This window comes from Bufo gargarizans, chromosome 3 (assembly GCF_014858855.1).
Source record: "Bufo gargarizans isolate SCDJY-AF-19 chromosome 3, ASM1485885v1, whole genome shotgun sequence".
Taxonomy (NCBI): domain Eukaryota; kingdom Metazoa; phylum Chordata; class Amphibia; order Anura; family Bufonidae; genus Bufo; species Bufo gargarizans.
In genome coordinates, this window is record NC_058082.1 from 371,374,623 (window position 1) to 371,393,278 (window position 18,656).

The 18,656-nt window shown below is 41.9% G+C and overlaps 1 protein-coding gene and 1 long non-coding RNA gene across 2 annotated transcripts; both read right to left on the reverse strand.

Moving 5' to 3' along the window:
* Nucleotides 1-2,607: 2,607 nt before the first annotated feature.
* On the reverse strand, nt 2,608-6,365 carry LOC122931601 (P2X purinoceptor 7-like). The gene is made up of 3 exons (XM_044285675.1): nt 6,338-6,365; nt 4,290-4,651; nt 2,608-2,797 (listed from the first exon to the last, which is right to left on the reverse strand). Exons 2-3 carry the CDS (start codon nt 4,598-4,600, stop codon nt 2,608-2,610), a joined length of 501 nt encoding a protein of 166 aa, XP_044141610.1. The 5' UTR covers nt 4,601-4,651; nt 6,338-6,365.
* A 107-nt stretch (nt 6,366-6,472) lies between these two features.
* LOC122931987 lies at nt 6,473-8,755 on the reverse strand. Its single transcript, XR_006388263.1, has 3 exons — nt 8,661-8,755; nt 8,465-8,581; nt 6,473-6,493 (listed from the first exon to the last, which is right to left on the reverse strand). It is a non-coding gene; the product is annotated as an uncharacterized LOC122931987 (long non-coding RNA).
* Between the last annotated feature and the right edge of the window lie 9,901 nt (nt 8,756-18,656).

Sequence of the window (18,656 nt, forward strand, 5' to 3'; positions counted from 1 at the left end):
ACACCATTGGTCAACTTTACAGAAGAAAAAGACTTGGTGTTGGAAAATAAACTTCTAGTTTTTGAATCATGCCTGGACAATCTCTTGTATAAGGTAAAATGTCAATTTGATGTTGACTGTCCATTTCTTATTAAAAGTTTTAAAAAGAATATTGAAGGAACCTATATGTCAGTGAATGCAACTTGTGGTATAGGTCACAAATTTAAAGTTTTTGAAAACCAACCAAAAATTAAAAATTATGGCGCGGGCAATTTACTTCTCGCTGCAGCAATCTTGTTTAGTGGACTGAATTTTCATAAGGTAAAAGAACTTTTTAATATATTTGGCCTGTTGAGTTTTTCTGAAAAAAGTTTTTACCGTTACCAAAGTAAGTTTCTTTTCCCTGCTATTGATTTGGCCTGGCAACTAGATAAAAAATCTACCAAAGAAGAAATTCTGCATAAAGATTTGTGCATTGCAGGCGACGGGCAGTGTGATAGCCCTGGACATAATGCAAAATATTGCGTGTACACAATGATGGACACCGTCACAATGAAAATATTAGACTTTGAAGTCGTGCAAAGAACTCAATGTTCTTCTTCTGTTGCTATGGAGAAGCATGGCTTCGGGATTGTTCTCGATCGAATAATAAATGAAAAATACAACATAAAAATATTTGCATCTGATCGGCATGTCGGAATCAGAAAGAAAATGAGACAGGAATATAGCAATATCAAACACCAGTTTGATGTATGGCATTATGCCAAGTCACTCAAAAAGAAGCTTACTTCTGCAAGCAGATTAAAGTTATGTAAGGAGATAACACCTTGGATTCCAAAAATAATCCGGCATTTTTGGTGGAGCATACAAACTTGCGATGACAACAATGACCTTTTGAAAGAAAAATGGCTATCGCTATTACAACATCTAATTGATCAACACCAGTGGGATGGAGAGTTGTATTCCGAATGTTCACATGGCGAAATTGTTGTTGAAAATGATGATAAAATTTTTTGGCTACAAAAAGATAAACCACCTTATCTCCACATTCAAAAGATTGTAAATAGCCGGCAACTAGAGAATGATCTTCAACATCTGGTACACAACTGCCATACAGGGGCTTTAGAGAATTTCCATAACCTTGCATTAAAGTATCGCACAAAGAGGATACACTTCTCCATTGACGGTATGGAAGCGCGGACTAAATTGGCCGTCTTAACACATAATAACAATGTCGGTAGAACTCAGGCAGTTGTAACTGTTGAAAAGAAAAAAACAGAGCCTTTAGGCACACGAAGAACCAACATTGTGTTACCAAAAGGCAATAGCCGTTGGATAGCAAGGAACATCTATGAGAAAATGTCCGTAAATTATCTGGAGAAATTGTGCAATGATGTTCTCAAAATTGCTAATGGAGAATTGGATTCAGACTGGACTTCAAGAGCTCCTTCACTTCCTCCTAATATTAGTAACATGGAGAGACCCAGCAAGGAGGATATAAAAAAACAAAGACTCATTTGGACAAGAGGAATTTTTAAATCCTAATTTCAACGCATCCCAGATTATAAAAGTAAAAAAAAAAAAGACTACAAGAAGAAGAAATCAAAGTTTTTGAAAATTTCTACCACTGTTTAGTTCAAATGTTATATATGTTTGTTTAAAAATTAAAAAATAATCTTAAGAAATTATAATCAAGTACAAAAATTTTAAAAAGAATTCCATCATCTTCCAATTTCATTATAGATTTCTCTGTGTATTTCGAGGAGAGGAATTTTTTTATATAGTATAATTTGATTATTTAGTATTACTTTTACTATTCTATATAAAGTATTCTTAATAAAATGTGTATAGTGATTATTTGTTAAGTTACCGCTATTGTCTTGCTATTGTCTTAAATTTTGTTTACCAAAAAAATACATCGTTAAATAATTTTTATTTTTCAAAAATATGAAAATAAAATACAATTTACTTTTGACAAATATTATCTGTTGTTTGTTCACACATCTGTTTAATAATATAGAATTCAAGATTAAAAAATTACAAGTTTTTGAATAACAAATGTGTATAAAATTTAAATATTACAAGTTTATTCCGATTAATGACAATGGGGTCATATTGCTAGGATATGCCCCCATTGTCTGTTAGTTTCAGGTACCACCGCTTGTACGGACACCTATATCGAGAAAATGGCCCCGTAAGTGAAGGAGGGCGTACTGCTTATGCACGTACACCCTCCTTCACTTTCCTAGGAGACAACAGACAATAGCCAAGCGCGTTTACTGGCCTACTGCCGTTGGCTACATATAGGTGAATTGGAGCCTGGATCGCACATGCGGAGTGTGGTCTCATTCACTTAAAGTGGCCATGTTCTTGATATAGGTGTGCGTACCACTGGTGGGACCCTAACATAACAGACAATCGGAGCATATTCTACTAATATACCCCCATTATCTCTAACACCAATAACAACGATTTTTTTTATTTATTTGTCATGCATGCCACAGCAAAAACAAAATAACACTCTTATAAAACATTCTATGAGTAAGGTTTACTGTTTATAAACAGAAAAAGTATAAAAGCCGTCACAATAGACTTTGAAAAATCACATTTCTATCTATAAAAATGTATTTATTCCAAAGCTAAAAACTCAGCAGGGTAATTAGAACTTTCTTTGAAACCCATGTAGTGGTCCTCTGGATCTGGAAAGGTATTTCGGATAAGATAGACTGCACAAGAGGGTATAGGTTTGCGGTTTCCAACACCAAGGTATCCATGTACCCAAGTTGTGAAAAAACGATATGCCGTCTTACGCCGTATCCTATTAAAAAATTAGCAAAAAATTATTATTAGTGATATTTAATAGCATACCTTGATGTGAACATAATCTTACAACTTTACAAATCACTAGTCAGACCACACATGGAGTACTGTGTACAGTTCTGGGCTCCTGTGAACAAGGCAGACATAGCAGAGCTGGAGAGGGTCCAGAGGAGGGCAACTAAAGTAATAATGGGAATAGGGAATCTGCAGTGCCCTGAAAGCAGGGATAGTGCGTCCTATAGGCTGACTAGGCAGCCGCGTAGAGTGCCCCTTGGGAGCTTTGGGCACCCCTCATGCTGCAGCCGCCCAAGCGCTCTATATAGAGCCTTCGGCGGCTGCTGCACTGCCCCGTCTGGCGCGTCCATGAGTGGGCCCCGCCCCGGCACAGCATGAAGAAAGTGACTGACAGGAGGAAAGCGCTCGGCGCTCCCTCCTGTCAGTCCCTCATTGTAGCGTGGCCAAGCCCTTTATGGTGCAAGGGTACAGGGAGGATCTGTCTCCTGTACCCTGCCGGACCAACATCAAGTGTGCACACAGTATGCACTTCCTGTCAGTCTACGCGGGTACAGGAAACTAAAGCTCCAGTACCCGTGGAGCATACAGTGCTCGGGCACGCTACAATTGAGGTAGCGGGGGGGGGGGGGGGAGAGAATGACAAGGGGAGGGGAACAATGACAAGGTCGACAAGAATGACAGGGGTGATAAAGAGAATGACGGGGGAGGGGGGAATGACACAAGATGGATAGAAAATAAGAAGGGGAGTAAAAAGAATAACAAGGATGGGGGGTGGGAGAGTGACACAAAAGGTAAAGAGAATAACAAAGTTGGGTGAAGTGAATTAAAAGGGGGGGGGGGGAAATGACAAGAGGGGGATAAAGAGAACTGGCGTTAGTTAAAGGACTCCTGCAGCTTATTTAAACTGATGATCTATCCTCTAGATAGATCATCAGCATCTGATCGGCAGGGGTCTGACACCAGGGAACCCCGCCAATCAACTGTTTGATAGGGCAGCCGCAATGGCAGTAGTGCCGAGGCCCTCTCGCTGTTTACCACCGGGGCAGTGACGTCACAACTAGTATCACTGGCCTTGGCGGAGTAAAGCTCGGTTCACTAGAAATGAAGTTTTGCTCCACACAGGCCAGTGATACAAGTCATGACGTCACTGGGCCTGCGGTAAACAGAGAGAAGGCTGTGGTGCTACTGCCAGCGCCGCTGCCTTTTCAAACAGCTGATCTGCGGGGGTCAATACAGATTGCTTTCAGAGGTTCAGTTCCACACTTGCTCAACGAAAAAACAGTCTTATTTTTTTTTGGGAGGGGGGGGGGGGAAATGGAGGGATCACGGAATGGGGCTTAGATTCCCTTGCGGCTTCGAAACTCTGTGTCCATGCCCTGTGGCCCGGAGTTTTTATTCACATGGCACTGGCGTCCGAGAGATAAAAAATGCAAACTATTTACAACTAGAATAATTCTATTTGATGAACAAATTACCGGTTGAGATCTCTATCCGCAGGTGGTGTCCGAACTTGTCCAAGGGCACGTAAATTTATATTCAAAAGCTCTTCTCGTTGGCAGTATAAATTAAAATACTCATGAAGTGTTATACATGAACAGTCCAAAATGAACGGTTCAGCATTTTGGATTTCTTGGCAACAGATGGACTCAACATAAGTTGGCATTATATGACATTTTGAACATGTACACCAATTGGTGTTTCCAACTCGGGTATCCTCCGGCTCTTCATCAAACTCTATAAATTGTTCGTTTCCTCTTCTAGTTGGATTGTGAGGGAAGCATTCCATGTTTGAATGTTGAGTGTATTTTAGTCGTAATTCCGAAAGAAGTGCAGTAATCTGTTAAATAATATTATAAATATATCATTGTTATTAATTAAAAAGTTTACTTAAGTTTAGATGGCAGTTTAAAATGCCGTCTTTTCAGGGATATAAGACGAGTTTCTAACACCGGAAATCATTGTTTAAAGTCGGGGATTGTCTTATACGCCGGGTATTAGGCAGCACAGGGGAGAAGGAAGCAGTACCTCCCTCCCCCCTGTGCTGCCCGTTGACACCAATGATGAGAGAGGGGCGGAGGAGGGACAGAGGAGGGACATGTGTTTTTTTTTTTGTTTTTTTTTGCAAAAAAAATTTTTTTTCTATAAATACAAATTACCAGGACCGGTACCTATGTGCCCAAGGGGCTGTTGCCGTTTTGTGCCCAGCCGCGCACCGAATACTGGATCCCAGTGCCGCACCTCTCTTAATTTATTCACTGCAGTTCCGTTTTTTATCTTTTGAAGCCGCTCGTAATCTCGCGCATGCGAAGTTAGTTGGATCACTCGCTCATTCTTGCTGTGAGGTCAGAGGGAATAGAGGAGACCGCGCCAACTAACTGCGCATGCGCTACAATACGAGCAGCTTTAGAAGAAAAAAAAAAAAAGTGCAGTGAATAAATTAACATAGTGGCAGCGCTGGGATCCAAGATTCGGAGCGCGGCTGGGCACAAAACGGCGGAGGAAACGCCCCTTGGCACAACGGTACTGGAAATTTGCATATATATAAAATTGCTTTTTGGAAATAAATACTGTAAACCACAGGTGGGGTTAACAAAAGTACAGTATGTTTTTTATTACAACAATGAGATTCCGGGTAACTCTTTTTTAACCAAGTGTAATTGCTGGGCTCCGATCTGTTACCATGGCAGCCAGGATGCTAGTAAAGCCCTGGCTGCCACGGTCAATTCCCTACACTGGAGAAGATTGTTTTTGAGACAGGGAGGGCTGGGCATTTCAATTAAAATTACCATATTTAATTCAAATTGGGTGATTAAAATTTTTATTTAGTGCGCGTTGGAAGAGTGGTAGTCTTATACGGCGAGTATAGCCCAAACCATATATTTCAAATCGAAAAGTTGTGGGTTGTCTTATGCGCCCAGTCGTGTTATACGCTGGAAAATACAGTAATGAATATAATATCAGAAACATTGATATAAACTACCAATGTATATAATATTTTATACGGAATATGTCACCCCCTTTCAGCATGTTAAGCAGTCACCAATGCGGTGTATATTAAACAACGTTCTTTTCTGCTGTGCTCTTATTTTTTCATGTCATGAAGTAATTTTTATAAAACAGTGCATTTAATGCTATGCTAATCAACCTGTAAGGTGTCCAGAGGGTAGTTACCTTTCTTCTATGGAGACCAGTAACGCACCCGTCAGTTCCCAACCCACCTCTTCTCAAGGAAGATCCTCCTATAGCCAAGTTGAACGACTGAACACAGCAGATGGGCGTTACTTGTTCCAGAGAAGAAAGGTAACGGCCCTCTGTGCACCTTGCAGGTTGATTTGCACAGCACTAAAATCGCTGCTTTATAAAAATTACATCATGTCATGAAAAAATAAGACCGCAAAAGGAAAAAAGGTTGTTTAATGTACACTGCAACGGTGACAGCTTAATATGCTAAAACATGGTGACATCATATCTGAGTCTTCAATTATAAATAATTAAGTTATCAAAATGTTTATTATTTATATACCTCTGTGTTTCCCTTTGCATTACCAACATTGTTAGTCGTATTCACACTGTCTCTTGAATTTAATGTGGAGGACTCTTCTGATTTTATAATTATAGCCACCTCGCTTGATTCTTCGATTATTTGATCTAATAGCTGTCCTTCTCCTTCAAATAGACTCTGTTTTAAAAAGTATAAAATATATTTGTAAAAAAATATCATGTTCATAAGGTTAAATAATTTAAAATAAATTTATATCATAATTCACAAATATAGTTTTCAATTTATTAGAATAATTTAGATTAAATTAGTTATTTGAAAGTGAAATTGTCATCCGATTTAAACATAAAAAAGGTGTTTTCTCATTTCAGACAATGGGTGCATAGCGCTAGGATATGTCCCTATTGTCTTATAGGTGCAACCAGCACATATATTGAAAATGGAGCAGGGAGAGTTCTGGCTAGGGGGACCACATATTTCATGTGGTCCTTCAACCACCCATCACTTCTCCCAGACTCCCCCATAGAGGTGAATGGGAGCATGGGCCCGGCATGCGCATTGCGCTCCCATTCACTGCTATAGAGGCCACTGATATGGCGGAGCCAGCTCGGCTATTGTCAGCGGCACCATAGAAATGAATGGATGGCGGTCGCACATGGGCGGTACACCCTCCTTCACTTCTTGGGCCCCGTTCTCAATATAATTGCTGGTCCTGGCGGTGGGACCCGCAATGATCAGAGAATGGGGGCATATCTTTGCGATATGCCCACAATGTCAGTAATTACAATGTTACCTTAATCTTCCACCATTGCCAGATACAATAAACTACCTTCTTTCCTGCTGTGATATTATTTTTTTTATGTCACGGTGGAATTTTATAATAAAATTTCCTTTTTTAAGTTATCCAAACTGTAACGGACCGTTTCAGCAGACAAGGGGTTAAAATCCGTTTAGGCGATATGCCCCTTTCTGCGAGACAGGCCCAGCTACTGCATAACACCAAACTCCCAACTGGATACAAATTAGCGCTCCAAAATGGAACCTTGCTAATAGATGCCGGCAGACGAACAGGAAAAGCATACAATTCGCTTACACTCATGGAAAACAGTCTCTAACAGCATATAGGGAATCCCCCCAATAACGAGACAAGGCTCCGTCTTGAGGGTCAAGCAGTCGTCTGATGTGCTGGCACACCCATCCTGGTTTTTATTACAGTTGTTGCAAATACAGGTCCGCCCACAGTGTTTTGAAATACAACCAATCAGTTATTTACAACACATAAAATGTAAATACAGCAACCAAACGTTCACGTTCCCAGAGGAGCAGAAGGCAGACTGCAACACAGGACAGATACAACACATCCCCACAATGCATCATAGTTTCCTCCTCTCTGTCCCAGAGACAACACAGGGCAATCCAATTATCTCTCAGGACAAAGGGGAGATCGCCAATGCACATGCGGAGACAACAGGACAGAAATCACCATTTAAACACACAATGGGACAATAGAACCACACCCAGCATATTCCTCCAAAGCTGACAAGTTACACTTATTATAAATTATTACAACTTTGCGAGGTTACATTGTACATACATAAAACTTACATCAATTTAAACAGTATAACTTGGTGAACAAACCTATCCAAAATTACCTGCAATAGGTTCAGGTGTTTAAAAGTTAGAATGGGCCATAATCCTGAGGCAAGAGGCTTTTAAACAGCACCCTCCAAAACACAGTGGCGAGGTTGGTTTCGCGACACAAATGAACCTCCGAAGTGCCCAAGGAGTGTTACCTTTCCTCTTTGCATCCAAATTATGGCCCCTGCAGTGCCCAGCACACATTAATTTCGAGCCAAAGCACCCGACCACTTCTTAAAATATCCGTGAACATCACGGTTGAACGGCTGGGCACTGCAGGGGGGAGTTATTGGGCTGCAAAGGTGGACGAAAACGCCAGTCTTACCTCCTTCGAGATTCCTTTGCATAACTATAAATTCGACAACGTGACATAATAAAAAATTATCATAGCATGAACTACTGCACGAAAAAACTTATTTTATTGTACCTTTCAATATAAAAATTCTTGTCGACAGATTACCATTGTAAAAAAAAAAAAAAACATATATTATTTGGAGTATACTTTTAAATTACCTCAAGGTTGACAATTTCATCATCCACATAACAAGCCTCCAATTGATATGGATAATCCAGATAGATAGTACAAGTATTTGAAGAATTTAGTATATCCAACTCCATTGAATTAGTTACCTATAATATAAATAATTAGTTACATATCTAAGTATTTATATTTTAATATTAAAGCGTTAATAATATCCTGTATACTCACAATGTTTGTCGTCGAGGAATCAATATTTTGATTTTCATTTACTGTATCCGAAATGTCGTCACATTCACTTGACGTCATAGTGGTACAAATCTTATAAAATAAGTGTTACATTTAAACAAATTAAAACATAGAAATTAAAATAATATAAAAAGTGTTCAGTATCAGGAATCATGGTGTAACATCTGTCACTGTGAACAGTGGTGGCGTAACATCTGACTGACAGCAGTGGTGGTGTAACATCTGACTGACAGCAGTGGTGGCGTAACATGTATGACTGACAGCAGTGGTGGTGTAACATCTGACTGACAGCAGTGGTGGCGTAACATGTATGACTGAAAGCAGTGGTGGCGTAACATCTGACTGACAGCAGTGGTGGCGTAACATCTGACTGATAGCAGGGGTGGCGTAACATCTATGACTGACAGCAGTGGTGGTGTAACATCTGACTGACAGCAGTGGTGGCGTAACATCTATGACTGACAGCACTGGTGGTATAACATCTGACAGACAGCAGTGGTGGCGTAACATGTATGACTGACAGCAGTGGTGGCGTAACATCTGACTGATAGCAGTGGTGGCGTAACATCTGACTGATAGCAGTGGTGGCGTAACATCTGACTGATAGCAGTGGTGGCGTAACATGTATGACTGACAGCAGTGGTGGCGTAACATCTGACTGACAGCAGTGGTGGCGTAACATCTGACTGACAGCAGTGGTGGTGTAACATCTGACTGACAGCAGTGGTGGTGTAACATCTGACTGACAGCAGTGGTGGCGTAACATCTATGACTGACAGCACTGGTGGTATAACATCTGACTGATAGCAGGGGTGGCGTAACATCTGACTGACAGCAGTGGTGGCGTAACATGTATGACTGACAGCAGTGGTGGCGTAACATCTGACTGATAGCAGTGGTGGCGTAACATCTATGACTGACAGCAGTGGTGGCGTAACATCTGACTGACAGCAGTGGTGGCGTAACATGTATGACTGACAGCAGTGGTGGTGTAACATCTGACTGACAGCAGTGGTGGCGTAACATGTATGACTGACAGCAGTGGTGGCGTAACATCTGACTGACAGCAGTGGTGGCGTAACTTGTATGACTGACAGCAGTGGTGGCGTAACATCTGACTGACAGCAGTGGTGGCGTAACATCTGACTGATAGCAGTGGTGGCGTAACATCTATGACTGACAGCAGTGGTGGCGTAACATCTGACTGATAGCAGTGGTGGCGTAACATCTATGACTGACAGCAGTGGTGGCGTAACATCTGACTGACAGCAGTGGTGGCGTAACATCTGACTGACAGCAGTGGTGGCGTAACATCTGACTGATAGCAGTGGTGGCGTAACATCTATGACTGACAGCAGTGGTGGCGTAACATCTGACTGATAGCAGTGGTGGCGTAACATCTATGACTGACAGCAGTGGTGGCGTAACATCTGACTGACAGCAGTGGTGGCGTAACATCTGACTGACAGCAGTGGTGGCGTAACATCTGACTGACAGCAGTGGTGGCGTAATATCTGTGACTGATAGCAGTGGTGGTGACACATAAGGGAGGGGTTGGCTGCATTTGGGGGAGGGGGTGGTGGAGAGGCCAAATGAGGTATGCTGCGTTTGAAAGGGGACACATATGTTGGTTCCAGCATTTGGGGGAGGGGGGGGGGGGGCAATTGTGTGTGTGTTCCTGCCATGGAGGGGGTGACATATTGGGGCAGGAGGTCCTGACTATGATGGGTGTGCAGGCTTTGAGGAGGGCATAGATGGTGGAGGGGATACATACAGATATACTGAGTGTGGCAGACATATTATTCCTAAGGGTGCAGAACTAGCTGCTCACATAACATTCATTTCTTATCTTTATATCCTACATTTTGCTCAGTGAAAATATATAAATTCAGTAAACCTTAACTTAATATAATAATACCTAATTCGCCCCAACAAATAGTTATTTCTTTCCTGAAGGGAGGGTGGGGAAAGAAATCGCTGGCCGTCCTCACTGTGGCAGGCAGACTGGAGAAAGCGCAGGGTGCAGCAGCGATCGGCAATCCTCTGCGCTTCCTACAAGACTGACTGAGGGAAAGAGCTAACATCGGACGTCACTGGGCTCGGCGCATGCCCAGTGACGAAGATGAAGCTGCCGCCCTCAGTCTCCTGATGATCGCACAGGCGCAGCCCTCAGTGGGTACTGCGCCTGTGCGAGACTTCGTTCGGCGTGAGGGAGGGGGAGGAGAGGGAGGGGAGGCTGTGGCAGGCTGGGGGCGGCGGTAAGGAAGGCGGGCTGGGCACTGAAAAAGGGGCGGTACTGGGCTCTCTCAGAAGAAAAAAACGCCCCTCTGGGCACCTTCAGGACGCATTTCCTTATTGATCAAACTCGTTTTTTGAAGTAACTGCTGGACGGATTTCAAGATAGAACAGCACAGCCTAATCCAGGTAAGCTGTGCTGCATGGCTGCTTTTAAATCGTTTTTTGCCTTAGGGGAGGTGACAGAATCCCTTTAAAAGAAACACCCATTTTTTACAAGCCCCTACATCTGGGGCCTTTGCTGCATTTGTCACAGTGAAATTCAAGCTTTAAATACTGCAATTATATTCTGGGTTTAAAAAAAAAAACACCCATTTTTGGCAAGACCCTACATCTGGGGCCTTTGCTGCATTTCTCACAGTGAAATACAAGCTTTAAATCAGGCATGTCCAAAGTGCGGCCCTCCAGCTGTTGCAAAACTACAACTCCCAGCATGCCCTAATAGCTGTAAGCTATCCAGGCATGCTGGTAGTTGTAGTTTTGCAACAGCTGGAGGGCCGCACTTTGGACATGCCTGCTTTAAATACTGCAATTATATTCTGGGTTTTAAAAACACCTATTTTTTGCAAGATAATACATTTGCAGCCTTTGTTGCATTTGTGACAGTCAAATACAAACTTTAAATATTAGAGTTATATTCTGGGTTTAAAAAAACACCCATTTTGTGTAAGACTCTACATCTGGGGCCTTTGCTGCATTTGTCACAGTCAAATACAACCAGTCAATACTGCAGTTACATTGTTGGTTGACAAATTAACATTTTTGTGACAGTGAAGTAATTGTATAAAATTTGCCTGTCACACTGTTGTGTGACCTCAATTAATTTTTCCTCTTTATGACACCGACACTGCCTTACTCTCAGTGAACTTAATTGTTGACTATTGGCGGTTGCATTGTAGCCTGACATAAACATCTGTTAGTTTGGTAAGTGAATGCGAAGAATGAGGAGAGCTCCTCCTCCTTGAAGCCACAGAAAAGCCTTTCAATTGCATCATCTTTGTATTTACTGCAAGCGACCACACCATGGAAGATACAGAAGAAAGTCTCTCTGTTGATGACATGTGTGAGTCTGGTTGGGGTTCTTATCAACACTGGGGGACTGATTGGGGGTCTGATCTGACGTCTGAGAATCACTGGGGTCTGAATGTGGGTGATCAACAATGGAGGTCTGTTTTGGGTGGTCTGATCTGAAGTTGAGAATCACTGGGTGTCTAATTAGGGGTCTCATCAACGCTGGGGGTCTGCTCTTAGGTCTAAGAATCACTAGGTGTCTGATTGGAGGTCTCATTAACACTGGGGTTCTAATTTGAGGTCTGAGTATCACGGGGAGGCTGATTGAAGGGTCTTATCAACATGGGTGTATGATTGGGTTCTGATATGAGGTCTGATAATTACTATGGGTCTTATTGGGGGCCTCATCAACACTGGGGGTCTGATCTGAGGTCTGAGAATCACTGGAGGTCTAATTGGGGTCTCTTCAACACTAGGGGTCTGATATGAGGTCTGAGAATCACTGGGGGACTGATTGGGGTTCTCATCAACACTGGAGGTCTAGTTGGGGGTCTGATCTAAGGTCTGAGAATCACTGGGGGTCCGATTAGGGGTTTTATCAACACTGGGGTTCTGATTGGGTGTCTGATATGAGATCTTAGAAAACCTGAGGGTCCGATTGGGGGGTTTGATCTGAGGTCTGATTAACATTGGGTGTCTGATCTGAGTTTCCATTAACACTGGGAGTCTAATCTGAGGTCTGCTTTTTTTTCTTATTTTCCTCCTCTAAAACCTAGGTGTGTCTTATCTTCAGTTGTGTCTTAAAGGGTGAAAAATATGTTATTGATTTCCATTTACCATTTACCTTTTTTTTTTGCACTACTGTGATATATAAAGATTTTGCACATATGCTAATATCCATCTATTTAAACATATATGGTTGCAAGACAGCAGAGAAAATACTAGGTACCACAGGCTATAGTACAGTATATTAGTATCTTTTTCAACTGATATGTATTTGTAAATTGTTAATGTATATGATTCAGACACTTTTATCTGAATCTATAACAACTACTGGTTGTATAACTTAGGCTACTTTCACACTTGCGTTCGGAGCAGATCCGCCTGGTGTCTGCACAGACGGATCCACTCCTATAATGCAAACGATGGGATCCGTTCAGAACGGATCTGTCTGCATTATCTTTCAGAGAAATTCTAAGTCTGAAAGTTAGTCAGACGGATCCGTCCATACTTTGCATTGAAAGTCAATGGGGGACGGATCCGTTTGAAATTGCACCATATTGTGTCAACTTCAAACGGATCCGTCCCCATTGACTTACATTGTAAGTCTGGACGGATCTGTTTGGCTCTGCACGGCCAGGCGGACACCCGAACGCTGCAAGCAGCGTTCGGGTGTCCGCCTGCTGAGCGGAACGGAGGTCAAACAGTGCCAGACTGATGCATTCTGAGCGGATCCGCATCCACTCAGAATGCATTGGGGCAGTACGGATGCGTTCGGGGCCGCTTGTTGAGAGCCTTCAAACGGAACTCACAAGCGGAGCCCCGAACGCTAGTGTGAAAGTAGCCTTAGTGATATTTGGCTTTCGAGTGAAATTTATGGAAAATGTAAAAAGTTCACGCTACAGTGATATTATATCATGAAAGTAGGGCGTTTAATTCGGAGCATGCAATGGTGATTTCCTCATCTGAAACAGTTTATTAAAACAAAAGCCAACAACAGTGTTAATGTCAAATAAAAAAAAAGTCAAAAAAACTTGTCATTTGGCCTTGAGCATCAATTACAGTTTGACATTGACATCTCATGCTGTTCACAAGTCGACTTATTGTCTGTAAAGACATGGCATCCCACTCTTCTTGACGGGCGGCCCTCAGGTCATTGAGGTTATGGGGTACAGAGTTATGAGCCTTTACACAGCAACAGCTTATCCCATAGGTTTTCAATGGGATTCATGTCTGGAGAAAGTGCAGGTCACTCCATTTGAGTTACCCCAGTCTCCAGCAGCCTTTCCCTAATGATGCGACCTCAATGAGCTGGAGCATTGTTGTCCATTAATGATGAGCGGCAGTGGCAATATTCAAATTTATGATATTTCGCAAATATTCAATATATATTCGCAAATTCGAGAATTTGTTATCTCCAGTCATTATTTTCTTGATTGCGGAAATTCGCAATCAACACTACTCCTAAAGTTAAAGATATTGCAGCCATCTCATTGGCCCACAAGATAGAAGCAGGGAGGGATCATGTGTACTGATAAAAAAAAAATCTTGAATATTCAAAATTATGAATATATATCACTATATTCAAAATATTAGCGAATTCTCTAAATGCCGATATTCGCGCTAAAAATTCGCAATATTCGTGATCAACACTATTGTTCATGAAGATTAAAATAGGCCCACACTGTAACACCACCACCATCAAAGCCAAACAGTGGCTGATGCATAGCACTCTCCTTGACGTCTCCAACATCGTTGGCAGCCAACATTTCTGCTCAGCGTGAATCGACTTTCATCAGTGAACAGCACTAAGGCTCACTGGTCCCTTGTCCAGCATAGATGCTCCCTGGCCCATGCAAGATGATGATGCCTGTGGTCAGGTACCCTTGCACTCTGACCACGCTGATGTAAATGGTTTAGAATGCTCTGATGTGACACTTAGGTGTCTCTCGCCTCCCTTAAATGAGCCTGGAGTTGTGTGGCATTAATCATCCCGTTCCACAGGACATTGTTCACAGTGAAGCAGTCATCAGTGTGGGATGTGGCCAACAGAAGTGGACATCCACTTCTATTCCTTTCTGTGACTCTTCCAGTTTCTCTGTTGCAACCTGCTGATGACACTATGACACTCTAAGCTTGATGGCCATTTCCATCTTAGAACATACTGCTTGAAGCCTTGCAATGGCGAGGTACTGTTGATCAATTGTTAGGTGTCATCTCGGTCTCATGATTTCAAAATATGAACAGAGTGATGAAGAGGACTGTTTAAATACCAATTCTAATTGAACCGGGAAATTTATCGGGCAATTCATGGATCAAACACCTCTTGTGAATTTTGTTGTCAAGTTATTTAGAGAACAGTAAGTTGTACAAAAAGTACTGAAACACTGAACAGTTGGACATGTGCATTCAAAAGTTTAGAGAATGTCACATTAAGTTCACTTGTAAAGGTTAGAGTACATTTTAGGTGCATCCTGAAATTTCACCCACAAGCCAAATATCACAAACTTTTTGTGAGTAGTGTATTTATGCTAGAATATATACAGTTGCAAGAAAAAGTATGTAAACCTTTTGGATGTAATAACTGGTTGAAACTCCTTTGGCAGCAAAAATTCAACCAAACGTTTCCTGTAGTTGCAGATCAGACGTGCACAACGGTCAGGAGTAATTCTTGACCATTCCTCTTTTTCCTGTTTCACTTCAGCAATATTCTTAGGATGTCTGGTGTGAATCGCTTTCTTGAGGTCATGCCACAGCATCTCAATCGGGTTGAGGTCAGGACTCTGACTGGGCCACTCCAGAAGGCGTATTTTCTTCTGTTTAAGCCATTCTGTTGTTGATTTACTTCTATGGTTTGGGTTGTTGTCCTGTTGCCACATCCATCTTCTCTTGAGCTTCAGCTGGTGGACAGATGGCCTTAAGTTCTCCTGCAAAATGTCTTGATAAACTTGGGAATTCATTTTTTCCTTCAATGATAGCAATCCGTCCAGGCCCTGAAGCAGCAAAGCAGCCCCAAACCATGATGCCCCCACCACCATACTTCACAGTTGGGATAGGGTTTTGAAGTTAGTGTGCTGTGCCTCTTTTTCTCCACACATAGTGGGCGTCTCCTTCTCGGTGGCTGTAGTGCTCTCCAATCTCACAGAGAGCGTATGCTTCTCCCTGGCTGTGATGCTCTCAGCTGCGATTGGACAGCTCACAGTCAGGGAGAAGGAGATGCCCACGGAGAAAGACGCAGTTTCCTCCTCATTGTTCCGATGCTAAAATTAGCATACCAGGCTGGAGAATACAACGGGGCGACAACGGGGCGACAACGGGCGAACGGAGCGGCTCCCCAGAAAAAAAAAGGGCAGTTAGATCCCTGCACTATGCCCTACGTATCCTGATACTTAGTTTATAATGTCGGGACTAGTGTTGATCACGAATATTCGAATTTCGAATTTTTATTGCGAACATAGGTACTTCGAAAATTCGCGAATATTTTGAATATAGTTATATATTCGTAATTTCGAATATTCGTTTTTTTTTTCGATTTTTTTTATTTTTTTATCAGTACACATGATCCCTCCCTGCTTCTAGCTTGTGGGCCAATAAGAAGGCTGCAATATACTTGACTTTAGGAGTAGTAATGTTTGCGAATTTTGCTCTATATTAGTTTTTTCGAATATTCGCTATATTGCTATATATTCTTGGAGAAAAAAAGGATTGGTTGGTCCAGCTTGTATTCGTGGTAATCCAAAGCTTTATTCAAAATTCAGTAAAATCCAGGTACAGGAATGCAGGTCTACATGTTTCAGGCTCAATATAATCCTAGCCCTTACTCATGACATGTTCCAGTACACTGCAGGAGGTTTTTATAGAGGGGAGGGAGGGACCGACTTTCTCACCTGAGGTAATCAGGCTGAGGTTCAGCCACTCACATCCCATCCACAAACCAACACTCAGTTAAAAGCAAACCATGAATTTATGTGATTTATAAAAACATAAAAAGAAATAGCAATGACATATTCAGAAAAAAATTATATAGTAATAATGACGGATCTGGGTGAAAAAAATGATGAGAAAGGAGGAATACTATATGGTCAATAGTTTGAAAATCAATATTGTAGGATGAGGTCAAGTTTTTTATTCAGACCATGGGGTTGGCGACTTTCTAACTGGAAAATCCAGTAGGATTCTCTATTCAGAAGTTTACGTTTTCTGTCACCACCTCTTAAAGGTTTTTTGACTTTTTCGATACCTTGTGCTGACATATATGAGACATCCCCACCATGCACTGTGGCAAAGTGGAGACTTGCCGCAGATACATTACGGTTTGCATGGTGCGGTATGTCTGATATATGTTTTCTAATGCGCGTTTTTATGGCATTTGTTGTACATCCTACATATTGCAGCTTGCATTTGGTGCATGTTATGCAATAAATGGCAAAGGTGGTGTTACAATTGAGAAAGGAGTGAATCTTAAAAGTCTGGCCATTAACAGTAGATTCAAAATTCTGGCTGATTTTCATGTATTTGCAACAAATACAAATGGAATGACCACATTTGTAGTTCCCCTTTGTGGATAACCAAGTGCTCTGAGTAGAGCAAGATTTGTCATTTCTAAAAAGGGAGGGACTTATTGAGCTAGCTATGGTAGGTGCTTTTTTAGCTGCACATTTTACACCTTTTTGTGCCATTGCTGCCCATGCCTTGTCGCAAGCCAAAACCGGAAAGTGTTTTTTTACAATATTACAAATTTGGGTGTATTCTTTGCTATATTGTGTTACAAAGATATTTTTTCTTTCATGGTTCAGTGTCTCTCTGATATTGTGACTATGTTTTTTCACATTAATAGTTAATAATGAATTTCTGTCAATGTTTGATACCTCTCTATTGCATTTGTCCAACATTTTTTGTGAATAAGCCCTATGTGTCAGTCTTTTAGTAATGTTTTCTGCCTCTGTTTTGTAGGTTGACTCGTCACTGCAATTCCTTCTGGCTCTAATTAGTTCTCCCTTAGGTATATTCCTGATGGTATGTGTGGGATGGCATGATTGTGCATGCAGTAGTGTATTACCAGCTGTTTGCTTTCTGTGTGTGCTGGTGTATATGGAGGCTGTGGCGGAGTCCCCCCTGAGTCTGAGATCTAAAAATTCGATGTTATTCGTACTGTGTTGAACGGTAAATTGAATACCATCTACACAGGAATTCAGATAATCCGTGAACAGCGGTACGGCCGCCACATCGCCCGACCAGATAAAGATCAGGTCGTCGATGTAACGGCCATACCACCTCACGCAATCCGAAAAAGGGTTGGTGTCGATGAGGAGAAAGCTCCTCTCCCACCATGCCATAAAAATATTAGCGATGGAGGGAGAGAACTTGGCCCCCATCGACACCCCTGATGTCTGCAGGAAGAACTTTCCATCAAACATGAAATAATTTCGTCTCAGTAGGAAGTCCACCACAGCCACCACAGCCACCACATACTCTGATAGCACCACAGAAAAATTTCCAAAGTTTTCCAAAAACCAAACCAGGGAAGTATGGACCATATTATGAGGGATGCTAGGGTAAAGTGCAATTACATCCGCAATGACCCAAGAATATTTCTGGGACCATTCAAGCTCCTGTATTGCTTGTAGAACTGATTTGGTATCCCTTAAAAAACCAGGGATGTTGGGGATCAAAGGTTGCAATAACGAGTCAACCCACTGGCAGAGACGTTCAGAAAAAGACCCTATGCCCGAGACGATTGGTCTCAGGGGAGGTGGAAAAATTAATTTGTGGACTTTTGGTAAGGCATGTAGAATAGGGGTGACAGGAAAGGCAACAAAAATATAGTCCTGATCTTTTTGGCTAAGAATACCCAAATTGAAACCATGCATCAATAAAGTTTTCAGTTCTGATTGAAAGGAGGGGAGCGGGTCACCTGATAAACTCATATAGGTCTTATCTTTTTGTAACATC